Source organism: Malaya genurostris, chromosome 2 (genome assembly GCF_030247185.1).
Source record: "Malaya genurostris strain Urasoe2022 chromosome 2, Malgen_1.1, whole genome shotgun sequence".
Lineage (NCBI taxonomy): Eukaryota > Metazoa > Arthropoda > Insecta > Diptera > Culicidae > Malaya > Malaya genurostris.
The window spans coordinates 280,828,827-280,855,140 of NC_080571.1; the positions used below are offsets into that span (position 1 = coordinate 280,828,827).

The 26,314-nt window shown below is 37.3% G+C and overlaps 1 protein-coding gene across 20 annotated transcripts in view; it reads left to right on the forward strand.

Annotated features, from left to right (window-relative positions):
- LOC131430278 (restin homolog) overlaps positions 1-26,314 on the forward strand; it is a 272,670-nt gene that overhangs the window by 188,995 nt on the left and 57,361 nt on the right. For 17 of the 20 annotated variants that reach the window (XM_058595119.1, XM_058595111.1, XM_058595117.1 and 14 more), the window contains one exon: positions 25,107-25,217. In XM_058595119.1, coding sequence (XP_058451102.1) covers positions 25,107-25,217 — 111 coding nt within the window. Of the gene's footprint in view, positions 1-25,106; positions 25,218-25,500; positions 26,018-26,314 lie in introns of those variants that run through there. The other 3 variants (XM_058595130.1, XM_058595129.1, XM_058595131.1) reach the window with 2 other exon arrangements.

Genomic DNA, 26,314 nt, shown 5'->3' on the forward strand with positions numbered 1-26,314 from the left:
GAAGACTTCAAGCAGCTTCCCGGAAAGTCTTTTTCTACTGTCATGCAAGGGAACAGCACAGAAGAACATGTCAGAACTAAGAAAAAGGCCAAGTTTCCGAAAAGAATATTTGGTTTGGCAGGCAATATACAGCTGTGGTCATCTTCACCACTACAGGAACGGCAAAAAAGGAACTTTACCGTGAATGATGCTTAAAGAATCGATTGTTACCATTCCCACGCAACCACGACGCTCCCTCGTTATTCTGGCCTGATTTGGCATCTTGTCGCTACGACAAGGATGTTTTGGAATGGCACGAAGCGAATGTGGTCCATATTTTACCGGAAAAATGGCGAATTCACCCGAAGTTGTGATCTATCGAGTGGTATTGGGCTCTCGTGAAAAGAACACTCTCTCAATATAAACAACAAATAGAAAATTTTCGAAAATCTTGGACAAAAGCGGCTAACTCGATTACAGAGAAGTCTGCACAGACCCTAATGGCTGAAGTAAACTCAAAAGTTAGTAGTTTCTTCAAGTAGTAAATGTAATTAGTTTAAAGATGATAAACAATGCACAATTAAATGAATATAAAGTGCATCTTGAATTTGTTCTACTCCAAATTTAATCTTTCCCGATTCTGTCACGAATAAGACTTAGGTATTCCAACGTCGGTTCATCAGAAAGTGACGGAGTTATCCAATAGCACACTTCAAACGGGATCACCAACCGAACGAAGCGTAGACACGTTTTAATCAGCAAATTGAGTTCTGACGACCCATTGGGCATTTGCGATACTAGCGCCAAAATGGAAACTGTTTAACATACGCTTTAGTCGATGTAATTTCGTTCCGGTGTGAAGCAGCAGCAACAGCAGCAGCAGCTTTGCTGGTGGGGGAAAACTCAGTATTATCATTCGGGATAGTTATTTCAACACGGTCTCAGTGAACGAACGGTCGGGTGCGCATTCTGTTCGTGGTTTTTCCGTAGAAGGCCAGCAGTGCAACACACCTTTTACGGTAACCCGTCCCGATGTGTGTTATTGCCGCCTTAGACCTCAGGCGACCTACACCACCATCATCACGACCAGGCGAATGTGTGCTTATTGTTTCACGCTAGAATTCATATTATCTTCCTGCCTGCCTGCCCGGTGGAAGCTTTGACCGCATACCGACGCCTTCTAGGGTGAAATTTGCGATATGTGCTCCAACGTCGGGTGATGATGCTGCTGCCAATGGTTCTTTCTAGTCGGTGATATGATGAATTTGTTCAAAGTGATGCTTTAAGCTTCACGTGGAGATGATGAATAATTAATGAGCTCGCTCACATCAGTCCCTTGTCGGTTGCTGGAATGGAAAATACAGACGGTCTATAACCAAGGCTAATGATGATATTTTCGCAATCTTATAACGTTATCCGTACTGGGATAATGTTTCTTTGCTGTAGGTGCTTTCGTCCAATCCATACGATATACAAGTGTTTATTGTATAGTGGGTTTAACAGCATCCGTTGGTTAGCTACTACAGTTACTTGGGCAAACAAAAAGATGATATATCGCTGTGTCACTCAATCCAAGATCCCTCATGATGACGAATAATTATTGCGAGAACCTTTTGACCCACGCCGGGTTGTCTCGAGTAGCTTACTGAAGAATTGTCGCTTCTCAAATTTGTATGCCGGTAAGCATTTTTTCTTCGTCGGTCCCTCTTGAGAAGATTAATTCAGCACAAAGTTGTTGTTGTTGCTAGAAGATGAAACATGAGTATTTGCGTGATATTAGTTTCACCTGGCAGAGTTCGCAACCAAATTTTATAAACAGTATTTTTGGTTAACCCTTACCCTTATCTATTATGGTAGATGATGCAATTCGATCATGTCGATATACATTGTATCTATCGAAATAGAATCATTCGTTAGCTTAGTGACTGACATCAATTACGAGCGTAATTATCCGCATTGTTGACGCAGTAATGCTATAAAGCTGCACTACCTAAGCAAACAGGTTGGATCATGAATCAACAACGCTGCACGTTTAACACGCAGTTATTTCAACATTTGCATACCACTTGCTCTTTGAAGTTAGCTTGGTAACCGCCAACAACCACCGACCGCTCGCCGCATCCCGAGCAGAGTCTAATATTAAATTGAAAACTTAACATGATGCTGCGGGTGTTGTTGGATTTTCAACACCGTTGATCATCGGGTGGGTTATTTTACTTTCCGTTGTTTTCGGCGAGAGTAGGATTAGAGTAAAGGTTAACTTTGGGGTTATACCGGGCTGCCAAACAATTAATAATTTCGATGTTTCCGTTTCGATACATGTTTTGTCGGGTTAAAATCTGAAATTTTCGCTATGTACTCAGTCGCTTGAGTTTTAATCGAAGCAGTGATGAACGAAATATTCGAAATTAGAGACGAAATATTCTCGTTGTCATCAACCCCTTTTTCCTTTTGAAATTTGAATCTTCATTGACAAAAAATAATTACAAAATTCATATTCAAAGTATTGTACATCGCTAGTGACTAATTTTTCATCCTTCTGATTTTGATTTCTTCATAATTGAAGGAGTGCTATTAAGCCACACCGATCGGAACGAACAATAATCGGAAGGGACAATGTCTGAACTATACGGCGGGTGGGGTAGGACTTGCCATTCGAGCGATTCTAAGTTTGTTTTACCCGCAGTGCAACATGTGAGCGAGCATTGTCATGTTGCAGAATTACTTTGAAGTGTTTATCGGTGTGTTGTGGTGCGGCTAAACCGCATCAATTGTCGTTGGTAAACCTCACCCATGATCCTTTCACTAGATTGCAGTAGCTCATAACACACCACACCCAGCTGGTTTCACCACATACAGAGCATAACTTTCTAGTCATGAGTATTCTGAAAGACCGTCGATGATGCTACATGACCGGGGTATCCATGCATTGCCTGACATTGTAAATTATCGTTATGGAACCACTTTTCATCGCCAAAAACATTTCGATGGAAATAACTTTTTCTTTTGAGTCGTTGAACCAGTTGAACGGACATGAACAAACGGAGTTCGATGTCTCTTGCCTTCAATTAATACGGCACCCAATTGCCAACCTTTCGGATCATTTCCATTGCTTTGAGCATCGACAAATGGCTGGTTGACTAACTTCTAGCGATTTTGCAAATTTTTCTTACATTTACCATGGGTGCTGTTCGAAAAATTCTTTCCATTCTACATACTTTGTAGTGTCACTTCTAAATCTTGCAAACCATTTCAGACAGCTAGAGCATGCTCACCATACGCTTCCACCTAAATACGATGACTTTCGGCGGCTGTTTTCTTCGTATTGAAATAATTCCCGCCAAAACACTTTGTTCATCGCAGAACTCGGAATTTTCATCGTGGAAAAAAAATATATGATGTGACAAAGTTTGACAGTGCGCTCACAGTTCCAGGTGTCACAGCATATATAATAGTTGTGCTACTTTTTTATTTCAGCGATTCCCAAAGTGGACGCTATTCCATTTTTGGTGGGCATTAAGTCATATTCAGTGTATGCTAGTTGTTTTTATCAACAAAAAAAATGTATACAAGAATCATGTATTGTAGAGAAAATGGTTCGATCAAACTTTTGGCATGAGCTTAAAGCAGTGTTAGTGATTGCCGATAATTTGGCGGCTCGAGAGCGGTTCGATATTTCTTTACATTGTATACAATATCGCCAATATGGTAGATGATGCTACAAGAACTCGATGTCTCTCAATGAATGAACCGTGAGAGCATTTTGCTACATTTCTTCGCTCCACCTCATACTCTGAGTATATCACGGTCCTTCCCAAGTAACAATTTTTGTTGCGCTAGCTGGTTTGTGACTAGTTTGCAACCAGATATTTGAGTGATTGTTACTAACATCTAACCACTTGCATGACTCAAAAAGCACAGTTTCTACTAGTTGTTAAGTCGGCTAAAAATATGTTGTCGTTACGTTGTAATGCCATACTGAAATAACTTATCTTTTCATAACTTGAAAATAACTTGTTTCCAAGCAAACTAGTTGAAACCTAGTCACAATCGACATTATAAACATTGAATGAATCCAGAATACTTTTCTATCATCAATAAAAAAGCAGAAGAGTACTTTAAGTCACAAACTTGATTCAAGGTACAAATTTCACAACGATCCAAAAACTGTCGAGCGGAATTCAATGTTACTTAACTGTTTTTTATGCGCCTTCAATAAAAATCTGTTTATAAAGATATAAAAAATAAACAACAAAATAACCCTATGTTCAAAATGCTCAAAATTATTCCAAGTAGAGTGATTTCTCATTATTTTAAATTCATATATCATGAGAACTGTAATATTATCACAATCGTTGTTCAATCCCTATATTATTTTCTTCGTGTTTATGACAGTGCATAGAACAAAAATGACTATTCTGCCTTTCACTATTTTCGGCAAAAAGTAGTTTTGAAAAAAGTAATATCCTGGTTTTATTTACGTTTCATACACTTCTTGAGACTCCATATTGTGTTCGCCATATTCGAGCCAACAAAGGTTGTTTTGTTTGCATTTTAGTTATCATAACGTTGGGAAAACTTACCGATAACTATCTGAATCAATGAAGAAATTATATGTTATAATCTTATAAAATCTAAGTTATGGCTATATCAATACACAGTAACGATTCACATATACGTTAACGTATTTATAGAGGTTTCGCAACGGAAAATAAACCCTTTTTCAATCAGTCGGTGTTGAACAGTCGTTCGCACCGCACGCGTATAGCTCTTGGCTCCTGGAATTTTTTTCTGGCTACCTAGAGTTTCATTGATTCAAGGATTCAGTCTTTTTCAAGGCTACCTGAATCACTAACTAAGTGACTAAGTGATACAAAGAGTGATATTAGAGTGACTAAGTGATACAAAGAGTGATATTAGAGTGACTAAGAAATTAATCAGCCTTTTTTAAGGCTAGCTAGGAGTCTAATCGAAGACTAATTTAGCCTAGTTAATTTAATTTAAAATTTCATTAATTTCAAAAATGCCTGCGTCCAACCGGAAAGGCAACAAGCCTAAGGCTAAAAATAATTCAATACGGAATAAATCACAATCCGTTATTCAACATTTTTCTAATAACATTCACGATCTTATAGAATCTGAATGTAAAAATAAAAGACAACGGACGGATTGCCCTTCCGTTGATCCTATGCCGTCTAACAATATTTACGAGATTCTTCCTGAATCCGATTGTAGCGACATAGAAGAAAATTCTTCAAAAATTCCCAAAATGGACGCTTGTCGTTCTGGGAAGAAACATCAATCTATGCCACCAGTGACGGTGATGATTTCCGACTTCAAAGCATTCCGTACTGAGCTTACTACTTTTCTCCCGGAAGTAAAAGTATCATTTCAAATCGGACGAAGAGGAGAATGTCGAGTCTTGGTGGATGGATTGGAAGATTACGAACGTCTTATTCGATATTTGTCCGAAAAACTTCATAAATTTTATTCATATGATATAAAATCAGACAGACCCTTCAAGGCTGTCTTGAAAGGATTATCAAATGATCAAAGTATTGATGAAATTAAAAATGAACTAAAAGAATTGCTTGGTTTTGCCCCTTCCCAAGTAATACTTATGAAAAAAAGAGCGAATGGTACTTCTAAACCACGCTCTGGAATTTCCCATGAACTTTACCTAATACACTTCAATCGAAGTGATGTAAACAATTTGAAAACTTTAGAAAAAGTACGTTTCATTTCCCACATTAAAATTCATTGGGAACATTATAAACGGCATAATCGTATTGCTAACTTAACGCAATGTCGTCGTTGCCAAGGCTTCGGTCATGGAACCAAAAATTGTCATATGGATATACGGTGTTTGAATTGTGGTAAATCGCATTCGAAAGACGTTTGTCCAATGAATGAAACCACTGATAAATTTTCATGTTCAAATTGTTATGGAAATCATAAATCCAATTATTTGAAATGTCCTGTCAGGGAAAAAATTTTAAACGCTCGTTCGCTTAGACAACAAGTCAAATCAACGACCTTAAATTTACAGAATATATCTGAAAATTCTTCTAAGGCACCTGCCAATTCGTCTTCTAACGAAAACAATTTATTGACAGGTAGATCGACCTCGTCATCATCTTCTTCTAATGTCAGTTATGCTGGTATATTAGGTAGAAATCTATCTCCTATTTCTTCTAATGTAAATAATCAAAACACAGGACCGCCTTGCAGTTCTTCTTCTAACGAAAACAATTTATTAATAGGTAGACCGGCCAAATCATCTTCTTCTAATGGCAGTCTACCTACAAATATTTCTTCAATGCCATTCGCTTCTTTAAATGAAGTCGATTTAGGCGATATAACTGAAAATAAAATGATCTACCTACAAGATCAACTTTTTCAAATGATCATCCAAATGAATTCGACTTCATCACTTTTTGAAGCATTTCAAATCGGATGGAAATTTGCAAATAATATTATAATGAATTTAAAATTTAACAGTGATGTTAAATAATTATTTGAATATTTTAAATTGGAATGCTCGATCTTTGAAATCGAGTGAAGATGAATTTTATAATTTTCTCAAAGTTCACAAAATTCATATTGCCATTGTGACAGAAACTTTTCTTAAACCAAATGTAAAATTGAAAAGTAATCCACATTATGTGGTTCATCGATTTGACAGGTTTACTGGAATTGGTGGTGGAGTTGCCATTTTTGTCCAACGGCAAATTAAACATCGAATTTTACCTTCTTTCAATACTAAAGTTATTGAAAGCTTGGGAATCGAAGTTGAAACCATTCATGGAATTTATTTCATCGCTGGAGCATATTTGCCATTCCAATGCACCGGCGAACAATTAAATTTCTTTAAAGGCGATTTGCAAAAACTTACAAGATATCGATCGAAATTTTTCGTAATAGGGGACTTAAATGCTAAGCATGTCCAGTGGAATTGTAGGCAAAATAACAGTAATGGTAAAATACTTCATAATCAACTCTCAGCTGGTTACTTTACAGTTCTTCATCCCAGTAATCCTACTTGTTTCTCTTCCGTGAAAAACCCGTCTACAATTGATCTGGTTCTAACAGATCAAAGTCACATTTGTAGTGAACCGATCACTCATGCTGATTTTGACTCAGATCATCTTCCTGTAACATTCAGACTTTCCAACGAAGCTATAATTAATCCAATTAGTTCTATTTTCAACTATCATAGAGCTAATTGGTTGGATTACAGATCTCACATTGAAAATCATGTGGATCATGAAACTATTTTAGAAAATTCTGCGGACATCGACACAGCAATTGATAATTTGAATCATTATATTATCGAAGCTAGAAATCTTTCAGTTCCCAAAGCTCAAACTAAATTAAATTCTCCTATCATCGATGACAATCTTCAACTGCTCATTCGGTTGAAGAATGTTCGTCGACGACAATATCAACGTTCTCGTGATCCTGCTATGAAAAACATAGTTAAGGATTTACAAAAAGAAATTAAACATAGATTTACTCTTTTGCGAAATGAAAATTTCGCTAAAGAAGTTGAACAAATTAAACCATATTCTAAACCTTTCTGGAAACTTTCTAAGGTTCTTAAGAAACCTCAGAAACCAATTCCTGCTCTCAAGGAAGGAAATCAAATACTTCTTACAAATGGTGAAAAAGCTCAAAAACTTGCTCAGCAGTTCGAGAGTGTCCACAATTTTAATTTAAACGTTGTGAGTCCTATTGAAAATGAAGTCTCACTGAAGTATGATCATATTTCAACCCAAGTGTTATCACACGATGACATTATTGAGACGAATTTTGATGAAATTAAATCAATTATTAGGAAACTCAAAAACATGAAGGCTCCTGGTAATGATGGAATTTTTAATATTCTTATTAAAAATCTTCCCGATGTTGCCTTGAGACTCCTGGTTAAAATTTTCAACAAGTGTTTTTCATTAGCTTACTTCCCAAAAAGATGGAAAAACGCTAAAGTAATTCCTATCCTAAAACCTGATAAAAACCCAGCAGAAACATCAAGTTATCGCCCAATTAGCTTACTTTCTTCTATCAGTAAACTTTTTGAAAAAATTATCTTGTTAAGAATGATGACTCATATAAATGAGAATTCAATTTTTTTACCAGAGCAGTTTGGATTTCGTCATGAACATTCAACTACTCATCAACTTGTCAGAGTAACGAACATGATAAAATCAAATAAATCTTCTGGGTTATCCACTGGAGTTGCTTTTCTAGACATAGAAAAAGCATTCGACAGTGTTTGGCACAAAGGTTTAATAGCAAAAATGTCTGATTTCCAGTTTCCTATTTATTTGATCAAAATGATTCAAAATTATTTAACTGATCGTACTCTTCAGGTTAGCTATCAGAATTGTAAATCTGAATTGCTACCCGTACGAGCCGGTGTTCCGCAGGGTTCGAGTGTAGCTCCAATCTTGTATAATATTTTCACTTCTGATCTTCCAAATCTACCCGTTGGTTGTCAGAAATCGCTATTCTGTGACGACACAAGTCTGTTAGCCACAGGTAGAAATCTAAGAGTGATTTGCAGTCGCCTACAAAGAAGTTTAAATATTTTCAGTGATTATCTGTCAAAATGGAAAATTAAACCAAATGCAGCAAAAACGCAATTAATTATCTTTCCTCACAAACCAAGAGCTTCTTTTCTTAAACCAACCAATAATTACATTCTCAAATTGAATGGCTTGGAATTGACATGGTCTGATCAAGCTAAATACTTAGGTTTAACGTATGACAAAAAACTCACTTTCAAGGATCACATTGAAGGAATCCAGGCAAAGTGTAATAAATATATTAAATGTTTATATCCTCTTATAAACAGAAATTCTAAGCTCTGTCTAAAAAACAAATTGTTAATTTATAAACAAATTTTCAGACCAGCCATGCTTTATGCGGTACCAATTTGGTCAAGCTGTTGTTCCACCAGGAAGAAAACGCTTCAAAGGATTCAGAATAAAATTCTGAAAATGATTCTGAAGCGTCCTCCCTGGTTTAGTACAAATGAGTTACACAGACTCACAAATATAGAACCATTAGATGTAATGTCACATAATATTATAAGCAAATTCCGACAAAAATCGATGCAATCTTCAATTGAATCGATTCGCTCTCTGTATTAGTTAGTAAGTTAGTATATAAGTTCCTTTTCCCCATTACACAATACAAGTAGGTTTAGAATTTTCCCTACACAAAAATCTCAGAATTGCGGAAGCAAATGATGTCTTCATGGTAATAACCAAATCATATATATATAACAGGGCTGAAAAGTCACCACTTGTGGCTGAACACCCAATTTAAATCTTAATAATTTAATTTTAACTCATATTCCAATAAATAGTTATTAAAAAAAAAAAAAAAAACCCTTTTTCAACTAGTAGCTAAAAACATAGCTGTGATTAAAGATATGTTAGAATCAAGTAACGATAACCTACAAATGATAGTTAGTTTTATGTTTACGTTATAAAGAAACACTGCTGTCACCTTGTTTTAACCAGTATAACATAAAAAACATGTTCGTGATCTTGTTGCAACACAGTTGGGTTAAGTGGTATCAAAACTAGTTATGGGTTGCTACTATTGAAGTCAAATAAACTTATTTTCAACTAGTGGCTAGAAGCATTGTTGTGATTAAAAATATGTTTGGATTAAGTAACGATAGCTTATAAATTATATTTAATTCAATATGACACAAAGATGTTATGATTGGAAACCTAAATAACTATTTCGTAACTAGTTATGTTATGATGAAACATTGCTGTCACCATGTTTTAACCAGTATAACATAAAACACATATTCGTGCTCTTGTTGCAACATAGTTTGGACTTTGTCGTATCAGAACTAGTTGCGGATTGCTACTTGGGTTATTAAAATAGATACAGTTTTGCAATGATCGGCGCTGTGTGGAATTTACCAAGATTGAATCGCAAGTTGACAATTGTCGCAGAGAATCGAATCGATGATTCGACTTGATGATTCTCATACTAGGTTGCAATATTTCAAAACCCTTGTGTGGAACATTCACAGATATTTTCATAGACATAACTAATACATAGGTTATATGCATTAGTTATGTCTATTTGTCATTCAAACAGTCTCATTACAACATACTTTTTTCATTCGAATAATTTTTGACACAAACCCGACCTGATACAAATACAAATAATACGAATTCATTACACATTCGACAACGTTCTCGAAACCAAATGTATTAGCAATAATACATTTGAACTTAATCATTGATTACTTTCTGATTAAAAATGCGCGATTTGTCGCTTACGTTACTTATACGATTATATCTACGGAACCGGAGGTATCTGCCAATTCATCTCCGAACTTGATGTATGACCTAATAGTAGCTTTCAAACGAGCCCGTTAAAATCGGTTCAACTATCTCTGAGAAAATTGAGAGGAGGGAAATATTTCGGTTTTGTCGGTTATGCCACTTATGCCATTATATATCCGGAACCAAAAGTGATAGCTAATTCAACTTCGAACTTGATTTACAACTCAGTAGCAGCTCTCAAACGAGCTTAAGCTTGTTACAATTGGTTCAGCCGACTTCGAGCGGAAAGAAATCAAATGCCATTTGTCGTTTACGTCACTCATGCCATTTTATCTCCGAAATGAAAAGTGACAGCCAATTGAACTTCAAACATGATTTACAACTCAATAGTAGCTTTCAAACTTGCTTAAGCTTGTTACAATTGGTTCAGCCGTCTTCGAGAGAATTGAGTGAAAAAAAAAAAACAAATGCCATTTGTCGGTTACGTCACATATGCGTTCATATCTCGGGAATTGGAAGTGGCAGCTAATTGATCTTCAAACTTGATTCTCATCCCAAGAGTAACTTTTAAACTAGTTCGATTGGTAGAATCAGTGAAGCCATCTACGAAAAAATTGTTTGGAGAAAAAATTTTTTGAAAACTGCTCTCACAGACATTTTCCTATCTCGTCGAGCTGAGTCCAATGGTATGGAACACTAGGAGCTTCGACCAAAAGTCGGGTTTTCCAGTAGTTCTATTACCTTTCTATAGAGAAAGGTGAAATTTAAAACGGTTTATGTAAACTTATGTGATGGTTTTTCTTCAAATTCGCAAAGATGATTTACAACTTAAGAGTAAATTTGATTACTAGATACAAGGTTTATGCAATGTGATGTGCTAGCATACAGGTTTGGAATAAAGCCTTAGCCTATTGATGAGAAATCTTCCCATTTCTCTCATTACACGATTTTACTAGCAAAACTAGTTGCTTCCAAATGGATTCGTCTGTTACATAGTGTACCAATACATTGATTCTACACAGCAAAAAATTTTGAAATTTATAGGTGACGCAAATCTACATATGACACAATTCATAGAACGCAGTCTGTGAAACGACTGAATTTTACAAGAATGATATAAAGATACGCCCGTATTTCAAGAAAACGTGTAAATTTACATATTTAGGCACTTAAAAGTGTGTCAGAATGAATTAAATATAAGTTATATTTACAGTAAAATTGAGTTATTTATGACGCTCATATATGTCGGTCTCAGAAGATGTAAATTTGCACGAATTTTTCTAGGTGTGTACATTAGGGTAGTTTTTCACTACAACCGTAAAGAACATTAGTAGTGAAATTTAATACTATTAAAGATTATATCAGTGACTTATCCCAAATCGCTGTATATCTCTCTTTTACTTTGAACCGCCATAGCGAGTAGTTGGTAATCCAAGCTATTTTTTTCTAAAAATTACCATTCCGTACCATCTGAAGATTTCTTTTTAAATTCAAGATGGAAACGAAATCAGTCCTGGCCTTTGGAAATTCCGGCGCTACATCACCTGCAAGTCGGAAACCCGAAAACTGCGAGTCTGACTCTCGGAGTGATTGGATCACGGCACCTGGCGATGCTAGTTCTGGAAATCCTTCAGGGAAACGTATGCCTAAGTCTCCAGCCATTCCGGATGGAAATCCGAATGCGAAGAAGACAAAAAGCAAAAGTTTCGAACGGAATCAAAACAAAAGACTCCGTAAGAAACCATCTGGGCGTACAAAACCTCATTCCGAGGAAAATAAACCCAGTTCAACAGAGCGTTTTCAGGTTCGTATGTTAAATGGATTGTTTACAACGGATCTGAAGGACAATCTGATGAGGATTTTAAATAATTTCCTCTTTACTACGCCTCCTACGTCTTTCATACCGAGCTTCAATGGGTGCGGACTCAGGTTCGGGGTTGTCTGGTTTCATCCGGACAACGAGGACAGCTCGACCTGGCTCAGACAGAGGCCTCGAAATGATAAACGAACAGGCGGGCGAAAATAGGTTCGTGATAGAACCTTACTGTCTGCATCAGAACAGGATTTCTTTCGTTATTCCATGGGATCCCGAGGAAAAATTGACGGAGAATGATGTTCTGAAGCGGATATATCTGCAAAACCCAGTTGTTCAGACGGTGAGATGGAAGGTTTTGAAAGCGGCTCCGGCAGTTGCAGGAAAACGACTGTTTTTCAGCAGTATTGACGATGGCTCTCTAAATCTTCTTAATAAACAGAAATTAAACCTGAACTACGGTTTTCAGAAGATTTCTGTTCGAACTATTCGGCAGGAATAATCAAGACCATTGAGTCTACACCTGTAAAGGTTAAAACAGATTGTTCAGCATCCTATGGGTGCAGAATTTACTTCTGGTTATATGTTTTTCTTTGTGCAGTCCAACAGAATGTTCAGCACCCCTAGGGGTGCAGAATTAACTTCTGTTTACATGTATTGTGTCGTCATTTTCTCCTAAATTCCCCAGCTCCTAAACTACCCTGCTCCTTCCTTTCAGTCTTTCCTCTCCCTTCAGGAAAATGATGATAATACAGATCTTGCGGCAAGGCACAATTCTCCATACAACAAGGGGAACGTGCCATTCGAGCCAATCTGTTCTGATTCCTGATTCCTGAAATTTGATTACTAGATACAAGGTTTATGCAATGTGATTCTCTTTAAGGTAAATACATTTACTTCAGGGATTTTCCAATATTTTTATCCTTCCCGAAAATTGATTCTCTGAATTGTATGCAAAATGCTTCTACGCCGCGTCGATGATTTCCTAGCGGAAGCTGTATTTAAATTGTGAAATGCTATTTTATGAGTTTTGTGAACAGGTAATAGCTCGATAGAACCAAATCGGACATGAAGCCACCAGAATTTTGACCGTTTTTCGAAGGATTATTTACAAGAGATAACATAGAGAAAAAAAATATTACTATTTTTCAATTGAGGGTATTCATTTACTAACTCATCTTCTTGGACCCTCAAGGCGAACAGCTAATTTATCTCAGAGTAGTCCACCAAAAGTTTGCCATGATAGTCCCGGAAAACTGACACCATGGCCATTGAGCTTGGCATAGGCCATAGGTATAGCCTGCTTCGGAGCACTCGTGGTGGCTTCAGTCCATTGCCGGCCACGCATTTTGTTTTTTTGTCGTGTAATAATGTATACAGGTTTCATTAACTAATCGATGCCAATAGTCTACAAGATTCCACATTAACGTGGTCAAACACGCTTCCGAAGTGTACTTGCGTTTGTTTGTTTTTTATTTTCTGTCCAGTACTAATCGATGTATCATGAGCAAGTTTTCGATTAAGAAAGAAAAGTGGATTAAACAAATTTACAAAACCACAAACACATTGAGTCTTTCATTCGTTTAGGAAGTTTTACGTCTTTGCGCTCACACAATGTCGGGCGGAGATGAAATCTGAACATACAAACTAAATATTAAATTAATCGGCAAACTTGTACCACCATAAAGAACTATCAGAATTGGGCAACAGAGAAATTGTTTCTTTTGTTACTTCTTTGAAAAAAGATAGTTAAATTGTTTTTCTATAGTCGGATGTTCAAACAATTCTTGATTCAACGTCTTACAAAAGAAAAAAAAATTATTCGAATCGATTAGTTTAGTCGTTTTATAATTCGGTAAGATGAATCTAGTTAGTTCGAGTAAATTCGAAAATATGCAAACTGCAGCTTTGGAAGTTTGCAATTATGTACTCTGAAAATATATCTATCGTTTGAAGCAATGAAAAATCGATTTCAGTCAAGTATGAAAACAGTTACGCAAGTTCATCAGTGTCACAATATTTGTCGACTCGCCCTTTAGTTATACTGTACTCGAAAAAAAAATCTGGATTTATTTGCAAGGCAAAAACGGATACACAAATTTTGTTTTACACTTGATTCTCTATTCCCTAAATTTTTTTCTTTGTTTCGATTATAGAGGTTCTAACATTGTGGTCATTCACCTCTTCGGGCAAGAAATTTTTTCTGACTCTATGTACGGGGTTGGGAATCGAACCCAGGTGGGCAGCGTAAAGGCATCGACTTACCCATTACGCTATACCCGTTCCTCCATAAATATTGAATCAGCCGTTTAACAAAAATGTAGATTACCAAGATATTCGAGGAATTATTCGATAAACCAGCGATAGATTCAACCAATGTAGTCAAATCCAATATTATCAGTAAACCACCGTCGAATACCGCGGTAACTAAGATAGCGCTCGTAAAATAACACATTGGTCAAGGTTTATTCGTTTGGCCCGGTTTACCTGCCCTACCTATGGAGTAATAAATATAAAATTTCGAGTGTCATAAATGAACTTAAGCGGAAAACTCACCAAAAGATTTGTGAATAGATTTGTGTGAACTTCTTTCATGCAATCTGTTCCAATTCATGCATTGATTTATATTTTCTCAACGATAGTACTATTGCTATGAAATGTTTATTTTTCTACAAAATTACACTGTTAATATTTCATTATTTATTTACATGTATTTTCACGTACATGTTTGAAAAACAAATTTCGTATATTTTTGAAATTAGATGAACATGAAGATAACCTAAACGATTTTTGCTGATGAAACCGCTTTTTGGGTGTGAGTTCGAGTGAAGCGTGTCTGGTTGAGAAATAGTACCGATTTGGTTCAAACATTCTGTAAAAATGAATACTGGGAGGTGCTTGGCAGAGCAGGGTTCGGTTGAATGTAGATTTTCACGCAGAGTTTAAACTCATCGAAAATGCTCGAAGCTTACAAATTATATTTTACGAAATGATTCTAAACGAAATGTTCAAAACCGTATGTCGATGTAAAGACTGTACTGTACTTTTTTTAAATTTTGTATTGGTCATCAAACTTCTTCATTATTCTATTCAGCACTGCAACCTTTATGCAACACACGATATTCAGCATCCAATGTCAATTTCGTGTTGTCATCGAAACACCATTCCGATTCGCTCATCATTTTGATGTATGACTTTGCTCGGTAAGTTCACCCTAATCGTAGAATAATACGATTCTCTCCGGATAGCGGATCAGCAGCGCCTTGTTGAAAACCTGTTCGGATCACCACTTGTCACACTAGCACTCTTGGTCTTGGTGTGTCGTTGTTGTCATTATTGTTGTTGTCGCTACGGAACGCGCTCAATATCGACCTGTGGATTGCGGGGGCAGAGCGGCTTCATTATTGATACTGTTCAGCTCGGTTAGGGATGACTGTGTGGTGCACAACAAGTGCGACCGTGGTTGGTAGCTGTGCCGAAGACCCCAAATAGCGGAGTCTCGCCCATATAGAAGGATCCCACCGTTGACTTGACGCGGTGGCGGAATTGATTCGATCGCCATGTTCCAAATTGGTAATTTTTTGTTTCCAGTAAAGATAGGAAGAAGGAGTGCTTAAGGTCGCTGAGGCTCTGTGACTGTTTGGCGCCAGTGCTGATTGCTGTGATTTGAATATCTCCCTTTGTTGCTCGGTTGGTTAGCCGACTAGCAGATGGTTGACCGTGTTGATCTGTGTTTAGTTAGCGGTGAGAGTTGTTACCGAACGGTTGTACGATTTTGTTTGGAGATCATCGAAACTGGTGCAGCGATAATTTTGAATAAAAGTCGGTTTTTGGTTGGTTGTGCTGTTTTATTACTTTTTTGTTGTGTATGAAAAGGAATGGTTATTGTCGACTTAGTTGTTTGTTGTAAATAGTGTTCGAAAAACTTATCAACAGTTAACTGTTTATCCATTTGATTTTAAACAGATTGCTTTTCAAAGCCGTGCATGTCTGTTTCAGGAAACAATTATTTAACGGAAAACTTGTTTCGCTGCCGTGCGTTGGTGTGTGAGTCATGAATGTGATAAGTTTAGTTAAGTTCAGTGCTTAAGATCAGACCCTTTGAAATCAGTATTATCAAGATAGCTACAATATCCGAAAAATCCCTTCGCTCTGTAGTAATAATAAAGAAACTTCATTTTTCCATCTCACTTTACCAAATGCAATGTGCAATTATAATCTGGTCACACTGTGTGTGCTATAATTGATTAGTTTTGTTGGAATTCGCTGGACATGCCGAAGTAGGCGATTTGTGAGTTCATTTCAAATCGAGTTTAAAATAAGCTTTCAGCGTTTCACTCAAAATTTAATAATTTATCAGGTGTTGGAAAGTTGCAAAGTTTCGTGATACAGTATTGTTATTAATGTCGTTTTCGCTTGAGAACACTGAAACTGACCCAGGGTAGTTTCATCAAACAAACACTTTTCACGAAACTGTGTTGTTTTCGCGCTTAGCAACGGCGGTTTGAGCAAACCTGATATAACAACCAGGTTCGAAACTGACTCGATTTTCAGTTCAACAACGTTAAAACTAGGTTCGAAACTAGCTTCAAACAAACGGTTTGACAGCAGTTAGGGTGGAAACTGGGTTAGGTTTGGTATCAAGCGAAAACGACATAAGAGTATTGTCTATCGTCATCCACTACTTTTTTCTATCTTTATGATAAAGCTCGGATACCTCGCTTGAAACAATGTTTTTCTTTAGAATCGTTGAATGATTCGATCCATTTTTTTTTTCGTTATTTTGTAGTTTTCTAAGTGCTGCGCCCTCGATTAGGACAAATGATAATCGGATAGAGCAATGTCTGGTGAATATGGTGGGCGAGGTAGAACTTTGTCGTTTTTTACGTCATTTTTCCATTATGAAACGCGTTTTTTACATCAATTTCTCATTTTGAACCACACTAATCACTTTCCGCATGTTTGCTCAGCGAGAGCATGTTCACTGTATACTTTCATTAAAATACGATGACTTTCCACAGGACTTTTTTCATATTCCCCGCAAACACGATGTTTCAGGCACAAACATCGACATGTTTGATACTGCACAAAAAGTCTACGAACACAATATCGTAATTTCATGTACTGATAAAGATGCGCTATGACAGAAAATATTCACCCTTATTCTGAATAACGATGTATTGATTTTTCAATCGTATGAATCCTAGTTTCCTTTTGATTTTGCTAGCGTTATTGGCAATACAAATGAAATACGATCGAAAATCATTACGTCGTTATTCAGAATAAGGGTGATTAACTTAACTTAACACCTAGCGCTTACAGAACTGTTTACACTATTTGTATTTCAAGTATAATCCATCGGATATTTCTAACTTTTCTGGTATATCTGGCAATTTATTAGTTCCAAACCTAACGACATCTGTCGTTTATTTATACTCGGCTTAAACCAAGTTACGGTCGTTCGCCGGCTAACGACATCTCATCAATTCGAGTATAAGAAAATATAATTTCCTCGAATGAGTAATGTGTTCTCCGAAGAAAGGTTTCCGCTTCGATCGAAACAATTGATAATTGGATAGTGCCTACTCTCTGATTGGAAGAGTTAGAGAGCGTGTGGGGCATAGTTTCCCATCCATTGTTATACCATTGTTTTTTGAACATGTGGCTAAGCGTTGTCACGATGAAAAACTTCGGATTCTTGCTCTGTTCTTGCTCAAATAAACTAATCGGATTCAATGAATGACGATCTTTGGATGGCTTTTCAGTTCATCTCGGCTTTGTGAATCCACCATATGCAGAGCATGACATTATTGATAAGGATAATAGTAGTTGTTTTTTTGCATTTAGTTTTATCACAACGAATCCACATTTCGTCGACTTCTGTCGGCTTCAACTCGCGCAATACTCAATTCCATCTTTTTTTCTAAGAATCCCGATGCTTTTAGATGCAAGTAAATGACTTTTCGTTATTCACTCTAGGACTTCTTGCTTGTGATGCATGGAAATGTTTTGCTCGTCTTCAAAGGCTTAAAAATAATTCTCATTTGGATTAAATTTTGCTATGGTATAGACCAAAAAATACGTGACATCGATAGAGAATGATAGACATTTTTTTTCTTGGCATTACATTCCTTTTGTGGAATTTGGCCTTTCTGTTTCAGCAGACTCCGCAGTCGATTCTTAGCGTACAGAATCATTGCATGGCTAGTAGTACGATTCTACTGACACTATGAATCCTCCCAGGTCGGGGCTCGAACATATGACAACTGGCATGTAAGACCAGCGCCGTATGCATTTAACCGCCAACCCGGATAGACATACTAACCCGAAATGTTTATGCAATGTTGACAGATGTCTAAGATTTCAATGTGCCACATGAAATCCGACATCCCAACCCGAAATCTTCTAATAGCACCATCTTCCGTGAAACACTGGTAACTTACTTATTATTTTCCATGACTTGGCTTATATTTATATCATACCTATAATGCATAATAGACATACTAACCCGAAATGTTTATGCAATGTTGACAGATGTCTAAGATTTCAATGTGCCACATGAAATCCGACATCCCAACCCGAAATCTTCTAATAGCACCATCTTCCGTGAAACACTGGTAACTTACTTATTATTTTCCATGACTTGGCTTATATTTATATCATACCTATAATGCATAATAGTATCAACTTCATTTAACTAATCAATGAAATGGCTACACCGTTTTCCAAATTACTTGTCCGATAGTATCGGGAATAGATAAGCCAAAACGAATTTAATAAACAAAATTTCAAATTAAAATAAACTTATGGTCCCATACAAAATTGGTGAATTTTATCTGATTTCGACATCCAATTTAGAAGTTACAGGGTGATGTGTTGTTTTAAAATTCAAACCGTCATAGAAGATGACGATACCAACAAATCTTCAAAGTTGGGCTCAAAACTATTTCTGGTGGTCTCTGAATACCATTTCTGAAAGTACCATAAACAATGACAAAAACTTTGAAGAGGAACTCACTTCTACATCTCATGGAATGCTTAATCGATTGTCACACGATTAGATTGAAAGGAATAGTTTAGAGAGGTTCATACAATTTCTATCTTCGATTCGTCTTGCAGTTCCAAAATTTTATTTACAATTAATTGAAAACGACGGTCTTTAAAATAACTTCATGAAAACTTTACACAATGAAGAATATTCACGCGAAAAACACATGTTGATTGATAAAAAAAGGTATCATTTCACTGCTAGCTCGATTATGCACGTTTAATAAGACATTTATGCTGTTCGGTTTAGTCCTGTGTCCAGTTCAATCCAGCTCTCCCCTAGATATAGTGCTCACTATCTGCAATTCATGAAATCCGTAACAAAGTTGTACAATCTGCTTTCTCAATTATCAAAATTCATTTTTATTACATCTTCACATTTTTCCTATAAAGTATAGACATTTTTACACTGAGTACATTTAAAAGAAAAATAGAAAAATCGGTTCATTAGTGATAAAGTTATGAATTTTTTTAGTCAGTTATTGAACCCCCCTAACAAGAAAAATGAAAAAAATACGGGTCTAATACTTTTCGATAGAGAACGATTGTACCAAATATACTGGAATCACAATTTACGCGCAAAGTTGGGGGTAGTTGATACCACGATTATGAACCACAAAAAAGAAACTCACTTATGTCATCGGACATGGACAATAACTTTTACAGACATAATCACAGTGTATCAATTTACTGAATATAGTACTACGAGCTCATACCGCACTAAAAAGTCATCAGCTATGCGTCATTCTATACTGAATTATTTTTTCCAGAAAATTCTTGGATACCCACGATCTTATCTAGCCTATATGAAATAATTCCTTAATGTATTCCAATTTCATTCACCGAAGGGATCAGGGTCTATTCGCCGAAAGCCGAACGTCATTTCGCCGAAAGGGTCATTTCGCCGAATGGGCCACTTCGCCGAATGTCATTTTGCCGATTTCTGCAATTGTCTTAATATTATAATTGAAATTGATTTAAAATAAACACAAATGAACGATAGTAATTTTTTAAACAATTTTTATTCAGGCCAATTTGCCTATACATAAGCTTTACGTGGCCGATTCACCCATGTTTTGTTACACAATATAATTTTTTTTATTATTGGATCTCGTTGTCATCCTTCTTCTAGGGGGAGAGGAGCTTCCATTTCCTTCTAGCGAAGATTGGAGGTCATTTTGTCCGTGGCTCATATCATCCTTTGCTACATCGTTGGAGTTGTGAGTGGTTTCCGTTTCCTTGTTTTCATTGTTGATCGCAGTCTTGGGTTCATTGGTAGTTGCTGTAGATGTGCTTTGTACATTGACTGCAGTTGATAGTTGGTTAGATGGTGAAGGTGTTTTTGGAACAGGAGCGTTGCATTCACTAGTTTCCGTTGTTCAGCGGTTGCCCTTATTTTTGTTTGTTTTGTTTGATTTCGCAGTTTCAGTGCAAGGCTTGCCATAGTGTGCAGGTTGTTCACAAAACTGACATGTAACCAATTGATTTTTATACGTAATCAACGTTTTACACGGATGTATTCCGTCTTGATCACAAATGATGTAAGATGGAATTGCTTTACGTAGTTGCATACGTACCACTCGCACGCCATTCCGGATACCCGGCAAAAAATTCCGCCATACCTTCCATACGATGGAAAGAATTTCACCGTACCGCGACATATTCTCCCGAACGTACTGATCGGTGACCTGCGGGGGGAGGTCATGCACGCGTACTTCTATGGCATTGTTCACCATGTACACAGGGAGTTTATATTTAACATTATCAAGATCAACACTGTGCATCCCGTTATTAACCGAAGCAAATGCAATTGCATCTCTTTCACGTTTGTGGCTGATGCTTATGGCAGTTGAAAACAAATTGCTGTCTTAGTTGCAACGTCGAAGCGGTTTTATTTATGAATTTTTTGACAGATTCGCTCGATGTGCAGAGCGCTGAATTCTTCTATTGTATCGGGCATTGTAATGTACACACAGTTAGACGCCTTGTTGAATTGAATCTCACTTACATCATTAGGGCAAGTTCAGGAGTGTTCTAGTTGTAGATGTATAAGTTATGTCAGTTTTTAATTTCAAATCTAGAAATTATAACAAAATAAACTGGCAGCCCCAGCAACGTGTTTTATCTGTGTTTCAAATATAGAAAAAATAGAACGGCAGCGTATACCAGTTTTAAATTTGACAGTAGAACTGTTCGAATAAATGAAACTAAAACGGCTTGCTGGAGATACGTTTGTTTCAGTTTCAGTTATATTATAGACCACCCATATGAATCTGACAGCTGCTGAATTTGCGTTTAGATGCATTCGTTCCTTAAGCAACATTTAAATTTCGGTTGCTGCTGGTCTAACTTTGCAGCGCTTGAAATCAATACAAATTGAATTTGGCCTTGTAGGGCAAATTTCAGGCTTTGTTAAATCGTATTTGCCCATTTCGTACACTCTATTGTTCACTGCCTTGTATTGTCTTTGTTTCTGTCGTCGCGACCGTAAGAAACTGTGTCGACTGTGTCGGATGAGATGCGAGCACGAACTAAGGAAACTTGTTGACTATTAGCCACTAAGCATCAAAGCAATTGCATCCGAGCAAATGTATATTTCCTTCATTATGCAAAAACTTTTCACGCGATTATAGCGTGAATTAAATAAAAAAGGCGGGTGGGTAATGTCAGAGACATAACTGGATGTCGTGAATACGAAAAAACTGGCACGCTCCAATCACTTTTCCGAATATCAGTTAGTGGATTGATTGTATGAATTGTGCAAGCTTTCCCCTTTTTCACTAATAGAGTTTGAAGCGAAGCACCTACATTAAAGTACAGATTAGTTACATTAAACAGCTACTATTCTACAACTATATATTCCAAACTTGAAACAATTCCTTTTTAATTTGCTGTAGTTTATTTTTATTGAAGCTATGAAGTTCGAAGATATCAGATTCTTCTCGAAATTTCAGTACGAGACAATTGCAATGGCCTGGTCTGAAATGTATCGACGATCTTCGGTATGCAAGAGTAATTTTAATACTAATAATGATAATAATAATAATAATAATAATACAGATTAATCTGTATATATGCAACCCAGTTTCGCATGGCATATTTTCACAAGACCCTATACTAGTATAAAGATGTGTTCAACATCATCACTTTCGCTTTCGCATTGCCGTTCGTAATTGAATGTGTTAGTGACGGTACAAATTATTTAAACTTCTCGTGTGTGTCTTGTTCCGGCAACAGTTGCTCGGAAAATGGTAGGAAAGCGACAAAATTCAACTAGTTCTTTATGATTATCTTTAGCACTGGAAAGTGCTTTGAATGGGCCTTGCTGGACTTTTTGGCTGCCTTTCTACCGGTTTTTGGTGCCATCGTGCTGACGGTGTCTCGTACGTTCAGAGTAGCTGCTTTAACTTAAATGACGCTATTTCTCACATCACATTTCATTTTATACCTGCTACTGGCAGCGGTATACGGACAGCCCCTTTGTTAAAATTCCTTTCCTGTTCGCAGAACGGGAAACAGTAAGACGACAGGTCCTCGATGTTGCTCTCGTGGGTCTTGTTTCGGGAACAGTTGCTCAGCAAATGGTAGGAAAAATGAACCACTCAACTTTTATATGGATGCTCTTGTACAGAAGTAGACATCTCGCGTTCTGATTGGCTGGTGCTGTCAAGCGTCAAATCAAACAGGTTTTTCAATAGTGTACTATTGAAAAACTTTAATGTTGTTGCAATACACGTTCAAGTTGAAAAATTTCGATTCTTTTGGTAGTTAGATTATATAAATCCTTCTACAGATCACTGAGCTATGAGCTTTCAAAATACGAGAAAGCAAACGCGCCTTATGAATTATCCTCTTTGACACTCGTTTATACCAAACATTTTAGAAAAGTTTAATTTTGAACTATTTGAGATTATGTCACACAACTGAAAATTTTATCATAAAATTGTGATCATATTTCCGATGGTATGTCGCAAGAAAAACTGTTTATGATATTAAGTAAATTGACACTTTTTAAATTCCTTTCATAATAGCTTTTTTTTTTATTTTGAATAGTAGATGCCCAATTTTGATGTTTGAAGTTATCCAGAAATTCAAGAAAAGAGATTTCATTCCCGGTCGGCGGCTCAACAGAGTATAAAACGCTTGTATAGGAAACCAGATTTCGTATGTTCGAGCCCACACAAGTATGAATCCTTAGTAACAGCAGAATTGTAGTGCTAACAATGTAGTTCTTCTGTATTTCTCCGAATCAGCTGCGAAGTCAGTTGAAGGTCAAGTTCCACAAGGGAATGTGATAATAATCCGGACAAGGTGTCATAAAAGTTTTAGCCTTTTATGCATGTTTAATGTTATCGTGATGGATCGCATGTAAAATGTACCATGAACACAACGTTGTACTCATTTTTCATTTTGGGTGTAAAAAACATCAAATGTTTCCGATATTTCACCAAGGCACTGAAAATAAATAAAATGGAAGCTAGAAAAAGATAATTTATCATTGTTACTTATGGCAGTAACTTCCCGTAGAAATATCGTTCAAACAGATCCCACCTAAATACCTACTCACAATCTAATCCACAGTACTTATCTGTCACTGAGTCCCGTCTTTTCCGTTTTTCTTTGTTCAAAATGGTCTCGGCCACAACGGATGTCGCACTACTCTGGGGTACATTGACAATGGAAAGCTTCCAAGCTTCGGTTTCCACTGACAGGCTCTCAGTACAATTTCATTCCTGATCAATCACTGATTAGAAACTACCAACTGTACGGTGGTCGTACAATTGGTCATGCACATGCAATGGATTTCGACATTCCGATTCCATTTATTTTATTTCGGTTCCGATGAGCAGTATAGTGCAGTGCAACTGTTCGATGGCAGTTTGACACTCTAATCCAATGTGGTTGAAGACCACATGACCAACTTACGGTTGGTAACCAAAACTTCGGAAACAACAGGGTATGACGACATACATGTGAAATAAAGATGCTTCCATTCAATGGAAACTAGTTCGAATGGTTTGGCATAAGCAAACACGTGGTTTTGGTTTTCACTTGGCTTGCTGGTGCAAAGTATAGTGCACCAAAGCTCCAGTAACTTACCGATCAGTACAACAAAGGGATTAACGTGTTGAAAGTATTTATCACATTTATCAAACGTACTAATTTTGATAAATGAAAAACTCCTGCATTTGGCACTCTTCTCGGAACGAAAATTCGAAACACTCACCGATACCAGGGTATCTACATACGATAACTTCACACTGTTTTCTGCAAAGTGCCTCGAGGCGCCACCGAAAACACGTTCTACTGTTTTTGGGCTATGCAAAAGCTTCCCACAGGACATAAATTTGTTCGTTTTCATCATCAGTCGTATTTATTATTCTTTCTCTCTCTCACTCTAGCTTTACCAGCGATGTCGGAGCATTCGTGGGGAGGTCACCTGGCATCGTGCTTTTTTTTCTAACCGTAAATCAAATTGAGCGCTCTTTTTCCTTTTTTGCTGCAGTGGCTTTCGGGAGAGAGAAAAACAAACTTTTCTATACACCTTCATAGAACCCATAACCCAGAGGAATATAGCATCACGGTTGTTCGGGGGACGGCTTCTGTTGAGTTTAAGTGACTCGGTAGTTGACAGTAATGTTCGTTTTTGGACTGGCAAAAATTCACCACTCTGTATAGCATCGAATAATCTGCTTTGTGACAGGATGGTTTTTCATTCACTTTTATTTTTGTTTTATGTCAACGCTAATAAATTGTCATGTTTATTGGTTGCTGAGCAGTGGCTGTGACATAAATCCAGACCAGGTTGAGTTTCGCAAAGAGGATAATAATTGCTTATTGCTAAAAAAAAAGCACCATCAACACATTCCAAACTTTCTGACTGATTTGGAACAACTCATGTTAAAGCCGTCTCCTTTTTTTTCGATTCTCACCTTTGTTTTCCACAGGATGTCCTTCGGGAGAAGCAGAACCACATCGAGCAGTTGATGCGGGAGCGGGAAATCGATCGGGAGGAGGGCGCCAACCAGACCATCACGTACCAGAAAAATATTCAACAGGTAACGTAGTGGGGCGCGCTAAATACGCCGTCGCCTTCGTCGTCGCCGTCGTCGTCGCCACCGCCGCCATCCAGTTTGTTGCTTGACTGTCGCCAGCAGTCGCAGAATGACGAATTTATGGGGTTGCTTGGTTGTAATTTTGGCTTGATTGCTTCATTCCGTTTCTGTAATTTGTTCGCTGCGTTCGCTACGAAGACTACTCGTTTCACATATCCTACAGAACAATCATGATCATGTACACACCGATATCGATTTTGCTAATGACATTTTCTTCCGTTTTTAGAACCGCGAAGCCGAGAGCGATGAAATCGGGCGCTGGGCAGATTTGGTTCGCAGAAGAGCACTACGGATCGCCGATTTACGACGGGAATTCCAAGGGTGGCATGGAAACCACGAACGGCACTGCATCCTGCACGATGTTCTGTTGGCATGAACAATGAATTTGCCAAGCCCGCCCCGTAACAGCAAGCGTAGCCCTGTGATTCGCGAAAATTCGCGATGGAATGAGGAATAAAATGATGGAGACACATTTTCGATGGAACCAGTTTAGCCAGATGAAATATCCTGAGTGTAATCATTTGAAAACTTTTACTATGATAGTTAGACGAAGGAGTATCCAATAAAGACACACCCTTTTACGTTTTGATTTTGCTTGGAGTAGCAGATGAGCAGCGATTCATTAAAAAAAACCCGTTTCTTACTTTGTATTATTAGTATTTAAGGCTTGTCTAAATCGTGCGCTGTACTACTGTATACCTATACCTAGTTAAGTACATTAAAACCATTGCAAAGTACTCAAACTGCGTAGTTATTTGTGTTCCCTAGAAACTGTTGGTGCGTTAAGCAATCAGTAAGAAAACGGCTCCTCCCCGACTTCGAAGCGTCGGAACCCCAAATGGAGCCGCACAGAGCACGGAAAAGTTTTTAATAGCTTTCCACATTGCGTCGCATTACTACAAGCGTCACGAGAAGTCGAATCACAAGCAACCACAACAACTTTACAGATACCACATTTCTCCGTATCTAGAGCAATCACACGAGAACCACAACTGTCGTAATATAATTCGTTTTTTTAAAGTACATCGTCGTGGAAGCGG